At 46.6% G+C, this 7,996-nt stretch overlaps 1 protein-coding gene across 1 annotated transcript in view; it reads right to left on the minus strand.

Annotated features, from left to right (window-relative positions):
- The window catches only part of TBR1 (T-box brain transcription factor 1), an 8,055-nt gene extending 683 nt beyond the window's left edge, over window positions 1-7,372 (minus strand). Inside the window, 6 exon segments of the mRNA XM_027776511.1 lie at window positions 1-396; window positions 3,446-3,507; window positions 4,589-4,747; window positions 5,316-5,437; window positions 5,845-5,999; window positions 6,584-7,372. The exon segment at window positions 1-396 is cut by the window's left edge and continues 87 nt beyond it. Coding sequence (XP_027632312.1) covers window positions 1-396; window positions 3,446-3,507; window positions 4,589-4,747; window positions 5,316-5,437; window positions 5,845-5,999; window positions 6,584-7,275 — 1,586 coding nt within the window. The 5' untranslated portion in view covers window positions 7,276-7,372.
- Window positions 7,373-7,996: the final 624 nt, after the last annotated feature.

Genomic DNA, 7,996 nt, shown 5'->3' on the forward strand with positions numbered 1-7,996 from the left:
GCCGCCTGCAGTGGCAGCTCCTTCACGCCGGCCGCCGCGTAAGAGAGCAGTGTGGCCGCGTTGCCCGCGAAGTCCGTGGCGGTGTCGTAGGCCGAGGCCGCGAAGTCTAGCCGATTGTTGGCCGGCGTCACAAACCAGCGCTGCGGCGACGGCGCTCCCGGGTCCTCGGCCTGCTGCGGCGACAGCAGCCCGTTGGTGTGCGGCACGCTGCGATCCGTACCCGGCCCGGGACCCGCGCCTGCACCCGGGTGGAAACGGGCCTTGGCGTAGTTGCTCACGAACTGGTCCTGCAGGAAAGAACCGGCCATTGCGTAGCGGGCCCCGGGTACGATCTGTGAGCGCGGTGAGTCGTTGGGTGAGGGGGTCAAGCGGTCCATGTCGCAGCCGGTGTAGATCCTGCGGGGGAAGGAGAGAGAGACAAAGCCTAGGGGTGGGGCGAAGGTCCCTTCAGAGGGCAGCAAGGAAGGCCACCTCTACTTTTCGCCCCCCCTCCATCTTCAGCTTGTGTCCAGGATGGAGACCACAAAAGGTCACAGACCTGCAGCCTCCCCCAAATACATCGTGGAACCATCCAGGGGCCAAGTTGTCTTTGCGGGGACCTGAGCAAGATACAGAACATCAAGAGGAAGGCTTCCCTCTCCCCAGGCTCTGTCCTGTCGAGTGTACAGGGGGCCAGAGAGGGACACGGCAGGGGCATTCATCCTACTTCTCCAGCGAATGTATACACATTAAGACAGATTTACCCAGAGATGAAGATGCTATTTGCCCAGTGGGCCTTTCCTCTGCGGTGAGAGTGACATTTCTAAGCAAGGTACCCTACTCCACCTTTTTAAGGTGTTTATTTGATCACTCGGGTGATTTCTGTCTTCCGTTTTCTAGATTTTTAAAAAGTAAAAACCGAGAACAAATACACTTGCTTGTATATGTGTGCACGCACCACGCACGTGCGTGAGAGCACCCAGGTAATAATCATTAAACACTGGCCTTCACCAGTCTTCTGAGACCCAACGATCCCTGCTGGAAGCCTCCAAGGTACTTATTATTGTCTAGTGTTTCCCGCGTGAGCCTTTAACCCCCACCCCTACCAGTACAAACAAGAATTACTATTTGGAAACAACAGTCATCAATCAATAAAATTATTTTACCAAAAAAAAAAGTGTTCTTTACTTTGACCTTCTCCCCAACTTTTGATCCATTATTAGCCAAAACTTAGGGGCAAACTTGCAGAATAGATATCAACCTCCTGGAACAATCAACCACCAATAATAGTTTATAGAGCTTGACTATGTGCCAGGCATATAGTCTCTAGGACTGTACAGATAGTGATTTATTTAACTCATAACAGTCCTCTGAGTTAGGTACTATTCTTATCGCACTTGACTGATGAGGAAACTGAGACAACGGGAAGTTAAATAAGGTGCCTGATCATCAACAGTGATTGTGTTGTTCGAGAAACTAACTTACATCAAATAATCAAAAATTAACTTTAGGCCCTGGGCCTAGAAAATCCCATTAAAATTGAGAGGGAACCAGGGATTGGATGAAAATTGGTAGAAGTGTTTTCTCATACACATGCACACATGCCTCCCTTTTTATTTAGCTCACACATAAATGTTTTAATCTTTAGTCAACAGATTGTTTTGAAAGAGAGCCTCAGTCTTGTCAGACCTTAATCCTTTGGGGAGGAGATTCCCTGGTGAGTGGCCAAGCAACTTCCTATTACCCCTGAACTCTTATGCCTCCCCCTATTTCTCCAAAATTGAGCCACGCTCAAATAACCAACATTAAAAGGAAAAGGAGAGTGTCATAAACCACTCAACTCTCCCTGAGACTCTGAAAATGTAAGGTATTTGTGTGTGTAGACAGAGATGCTTTTTATGAAAATGTTATAGTGCTTAAGAATTAAAGGGAGGTGGCTTTCCAACAGAAACCAGCCAGAGGGGGAGGGGTAGAAGAGAGTTACACTGTAGCTGCCCAGGCCCATTCTGCTTACTGTATAAAATTCCCTCCTGAAATGTAATTCCAGTTTCAAATAAGGAGCAGCAGAGGAGGGCAGGAATGGACCATAACTAGCAAGGTACAAATACCTTCTCTATTTACCACCGCAATGTTTTGAAAAAGAAAAGAGCACTCTGTAAAATATAGTTTAGCTATTTCGCCAGGTCCCAATGCATTTGGGATTTCCAAATTCATTTGTTCAAAATAAAATGCTTTTGAACAGATGTTCACAACAGAATTAAAAGCTCAGAATCTACAGGGCTCTCCTTCATCAGCTCTGGTCTCTTGGGCCACACACCTTCTACTGTGCTGGGCCCACCTCTTCAGACTGTGAGGACAAGTAGCCAAGTTTTTAATTCCCGGAAATCACATCGACAGGGCTTACTTTCCTTTGGACTACTTTTTGATAGATCTATATGATGTTTATAGGTTTCTGTCTGGAGATGAAATAGCGGTAGGCAAGTGTCTATTTTTCTACCTATTTAAGTTATTCCTAGTCAAAGAAAGCTTCAACTTTTTAGCTCTATCACAAGCACTGAAAGCAAGCCACGAAGTTAAAATGTATGTGCCCTTCTCTTTTGTGGTCAGAAAAAGTGAGGAACTCCCACAATCCAGATTTAAATTTTGCCATATAATACTATTTGAACTCTTAGGCACTATGACTGACTCCTGAGTAAGAATGCCAAAACAAACCTAGAAAGCGTTTACTTTGTATCTACTGTTGCCCCCCAGAGAACAACCTTTTGATAGGAAAGAGATAAAGATAGGACAGGGAGGCCAGAAGAAAAGAGTACTAACCCATTTAGTTTAAAAACACCTAGATATGAAAGATAAGGGAAAGTATATTTTTCTTCTGAAGCTTATAGATAATGCACGGCAATGACCTCTGAGTCTTTTCCTAAGCCTGACATGACCATAACAGCAGTTTTACTCATGAACTCGCCTGTGGTGGGTGCACATTTTAATTCAGTCCATAGTAGATTTGCACAGGAAACACTATCACACGAAACTTGGAAATGGGTAAATAAAAGTCACATATGCCAAGGAGACCATAACAACTGCCAGAGCCACATGCACTTTCAGGCAGAATTGCCCGTTTCAGACACAGACAATCTGAGCTGAGCATCTGCAGAGGCACATACAACACCGCACCCTGGAACGAGGGCAGCTTCTCCAGCCAGCCAGCCAGCCCCAGAAGCCCGCCAACAACTTTGTAATTCATAGGAAAGCTAAAAATAGGTGGAAGAAACCTTTGACCCAAACCATACAGTACCAAGCCACAGGTCACCAGAGAGAAGGGGCACCAACAAAAGAGAAAGGATAAACCTCTAGAAACAACCCTGTCTTCACACATTCTAGCTTCTAAAAGCCTAGTACATAACAATCCACCTTTGACCTAAAGCCTAATTCCGCAACTATTTGAGAAGGAAGGTGCAAAATTACTTACGTGTCATAATTATCTCGAAATCCTTTTGCAAAAGGGTTGTGATCTATTTTCAGTTGTGTAATCTGGGAAAAAGAAAAGAATGACTGTAATCTCACCTTCTATATAGGAAGATTAGGTGTTTGAAAATATATCAGCTCACTTTTTACAGGGGTTTGAAGCCCACAATTTTATCAAATAGCATGTGTTCTCAGGTTAAATATTTTGAGAAAATGGATCTAAAGGAAAAAAAGAAGAAAATGCTATGAAAGTTATGAGGAATATGTTTATATCAATGATGACTAAAAGTACAGGACAGCTTTTAATTAGCTCTCCTATGTATTCTAAATTACTTCGAACTCATATGTCATTTAGATGCTTGTTACAACGTTCTTAGACAAAAACCTTTAAGGAGACCTTGAATCATCAGCAAACACTACCTATTTTAAGTTTCACCAGCTTATTTTAAAAAGTTGGTCACTTTGGGTTCACGACATGAAGAACCCACAAGTTGTGTCTTAAAATCAGGTCTTACTCAAAATAAAGCATGCTATCATTTCTAATGTTTTTGTTTAAGTTAAAAACAAACACGCAAAAATCTATATATCAGATTCACTGATTTGCAAATAGCAAAGAGGTTCAAGTACTAGAAAATTCATTCCATAGCCTCCGGTAATTTTACTGATTGCAGTTTTCAAATATATTAATGCATATGTGGTTTTGACCTCCTAGAACAGTGATGTTTGATCATTTCAGCCATCAGTTCTGATATAAGATGCAGAAGTTTGTAAAGAATAGAATGAAGAAAATTTGCTTATTTTCTAAAGAAGAGGGACTTTTAAAAAGAGTGCAGATTTTAATTCGTTCTGTTTTGAAAACCAAACGAAGATTCCCAAAAGAAGGGGTCCTAGAAATCCTGGGCACCTCAAAGGCGGCCCACATGATCCACCATGGAAACAAATAGGAAACAGTTTCCCACTAGCTTGATATTTGGCAGGCTGCTTAGCAGGCCTCTAGCCCTATTCCTAAAACGCGCAGCGCAGACAGCTGTTGCTGTTAGTGCCCCTAGCTCCGGCAGGAAGGCCGGGGATACAGCAGGTGCGAGAGGTTTGTGTGCAGGAGATGTGTGCTCTGTCCGCTGCGCGCCCAGTCCCTAGGCCTCCTTACATCGGTGTTCTGGTAGGCTGTAACGGCGATGAACTGAGTCTCGGGAAAAGTGAATGTCTGCACGCGACCGGGCTGGCTGGTGTCCTCCGTGCCGTCCTCGTTCACTTCCACCACATGCAGGCGGGGCTGGTACTTGTGCAAGGACTGTAAAACCACCATCTGTCCGGCGAGAGAAAGGGAAGAGCCGGGTTGCGCGTTAACGCGGTGCAGTGCAGACGGCGGAGGGCGCCTGGAGGCGCGCTGCTGGCCACCCTAGGTAAGCTCGAGCCCGCTACCCTGGCTAACTAACCTCCGGACTCTTCTGTCCGATGATGGGCTGGCCAAGGCAGACCGACCCTCGCCAACCCTGGAAGCGAGGATCCGCCCGGAGTATTGAAGGAAAAAGGAGCCCGACAGCCCGGTCCTCAGAACCCTCCTCCTAATCCTCCTTTAAGAAGGAACAAAGATTTTTCACAACCTGGAGATCTTATGGGTTTCCTTTTCAAAATCAACCAGTATTTGTGCTTAGAAAGGTCCGGAACTCCAGAATTGGGCCGGAGAGAGAGGCACGGAGAGCAACATTATAGAATATAATTTTGGAAGGTGGAAATAGCATTTTTAAAAAGGCTTTTTAATGAAGCAAAGAAACATATTCAGTTTCACATGCTGCATTAAACTGACAAACGATGTTAGCAACGAGTGTGCGTGTGCGTGTGTGTGTTAGACCACGAGCGCTTGAGCCACTGACCTGCCCATTGTTGTTTGAAGCTCCTTTATTGTTCGTAAGTTTTAATTTTCCGAAAGAGATTTCTTGGCGCATCCAGTGAGCTCCTGTATTGGGAGAATCCGGATGCATGTAGACCCGATTTCCTAGAGAAATAAAGACGTTCTTTACATATGCCGGGGGCACTGCCCAGTCCCAACCCCTCACCACATAGGACACACACACACACACACACACATACACACACACACACCTTACTCCACTATGAGGACCATTAGCTGTTTTTTGTTTTGTTTTGTTTTCTTTTCTTTTTTGTTTTTCTTTTTCTTTTTTTTTAGGTCGGCTTTCTTCCTATTAACTGGGGTTGATTTAAATAGCTTTTGCATAATCCTCCCCCTCCTCACAGCTCAGTCTGTCCCCCTGTCCCCTCAGTTCTTTTTAGAAGTCATTGGCCGATGGTTTTAAAAGTCGCTCGAGCCAGTCCACAAAGGCTTTAATTAATCATTCTCACCTAAATAAGTGTCAAGAAAACGTGTTAATTGGAAGGACTTGCCTTGCACATTGGTGTCCGCTTTGCCGCAAGGAACCCATTTGCCTCCTTGAAACCTCCAGTGATTAGGATCCGCCAAAATCACATCCACAAAAATATTGTAATGAGCCGTGGGATCGAGACCAGAAATGTTAAAACTTAAAAAAGGAAACATGCGCCTATTTAAATTAAAGAGGGGGGGAGAAAACAAGGAAAAAAGAAACAAATGTTAAAGATTAAATGCAAGAAGCGGGGCGCCAGATAGCAAAGCAAAACTTGTTCTCGCAGCGTAGATGAGCAAATGTTTGCTGGGTTAGAAAAGGGGTGGTGGGAGAGAGAAAAAAAGTGGGGCTGTAGTCGAGGAGGGCGCTGAGTGAGCTGGAGTGGGAAGCCGGCCGGTATCCACTGCTCAGGTGGAGAGCGAGGTTGGCGACCTCCGTCTCCACCTGTCCGTGCAAGCGGCTGTTGATGCATCCTTCACCCAACTGCTAGCCGGGGCTCTTCCTCTCCTTCGCCTTCCTCCGACCACTAACTGGCTCTCGCAGGCGCCTAAAGCCAGGTCTCCCCCACCCCCATCGACATCACCGTGGTAGTTATCCCTTCCACTATTCCCCTTTCCAAAACCAGCCAACTTTAGGGCGTACCAGGACGCCTTCCACTCCGCTCCCGACCCCAAACTGTCGCTGCCGCCGAAGTCACAACCCGGGTGCTCTTGCTCCCAGGCTGTGTCTGGAGCCGCTGCAGCCAAGAATAGTAGCATTACCTTCCCTGTTTGGTGATGATCATCTCCGTTTGGTGCCGGTGAAATTTCAGCCAAAGGGGCCTGTTGCACAGGTATACCTGCGCTTTGCCAGGCACTAGCCCGGGCTGGGTGGAGGAGAACTGGTAGAACGGAGCTCCTTGGTAGGAGTGGCCGTACTGCTGTGGGTAGGGGTAGCCAGCCGCGGGGTAGCCCTGCGGTGAGGAGTTAGACAGGAGGCTGTTGTAGGCTCCGTTGGTGATGACTGGGTGGTGGGCCATGTAGCGACTGGGGCTGCCGATGGAGAAGGCGGGGTGCGCTGGTCCGTGCTGGCCGGGGTACGGGAACATGGCACTGGGAGCAGTGGCCGCAGACTGTGGCTGGCTGGACTGAGAGAGGAGGTAGCGATCTGCAGCAGAGCCATCGAAACTGTGACGAAGCTCAGAGACCCCGTCCAAGACAGGAGAGAGTTTACTTCTCTGGACGTCCCCTGGTGAGTCCTTGGAGTCAGGAAAATTGTCTGTATCTGACTGATTCGTCATCCCCCTGGTAATTTTTTTCAAAGGTGAACTTCTCTCCAGGTTGTCAGTGGTCGAGATAATGGGATGATCGTGCAAGACAAGCTCGGATCCGCCTGAATGTGGGTAGCTGCTGCTCACATTGAGAAATTTCTTGGAGAGCATGATAGAAGGAGAAAGGCAGTGCTCCAGCTGCATAGCTCTAGAACCTGAACACTCGCCCTCCCGTCCCTGGTTTTTAAAGTCCTATTTATCATAAACTAGAAATCCACAGACCCCCTCACTAGACAGAAAGCACTTCAACCAGCAAATGCTTCTCAAAGGTTTGATTTACTTTTTTTTTCCCTGGGAGAAGAGATTGGCCAATTGACACTATGCAGCAATCAGAAAAGGCTCACTTTTGATCTTGCTGCTTGTGCAGCCGATGAAACGGCTTCTGCCATTGGTTAGCTGCTGACAGTAATTTAATTAGATAGACATTAATTAGGATAATCACCTGGCTCCTGGTCTCCGCGATCATGGCAAATTGAAGGGGATGATTTTATTGTTGGCTTGGGGGGTGGGGAATGTGTGTTGGTTTACGTGAGCACTGTTGTGTCACCTTTAAGCTTTGTGACCACTGCTTTAGGAGGATTCAAAGATGTGCAATTTACTGAACATTTTCTACCTTCCCCCCTTCCCCTCTTTAGAGCAGAGGGGCGGAGGAGGGAATTCGACGATGCTAGGAGACTTTTTCGGATCTGAATGAGCCAAATATTCAGTTGAATGTAACGATTTCAAGTGCAAAGTATACAAAGCGCGAGCCGGTGGCCTCTTCTCGCCCTGTAAAAGTTCCAGAATCTGTCTTTTCCAGTTAATACTGAAGCACGCAACACCTGAGCAGGTGCTTTGTGAGCAGGTTCTGCGTGTCTTTGGAGCC

This window comes from Tupaia chinensis, unplaced genomic scaffold (genome assembly GCF_000334495.1).
Source record: "Tupaia chinensis unplaced genomic scaffold, TupChi_1.0 Scaffold000674_2, whole genome shotgun sequence".
Taxonomy (NCBI): Eukaryota; Metazoa; Chordata; class Mammalia; order Scandentia; family Tupaiidae; genus Tupaia; species Tupaia belangeri.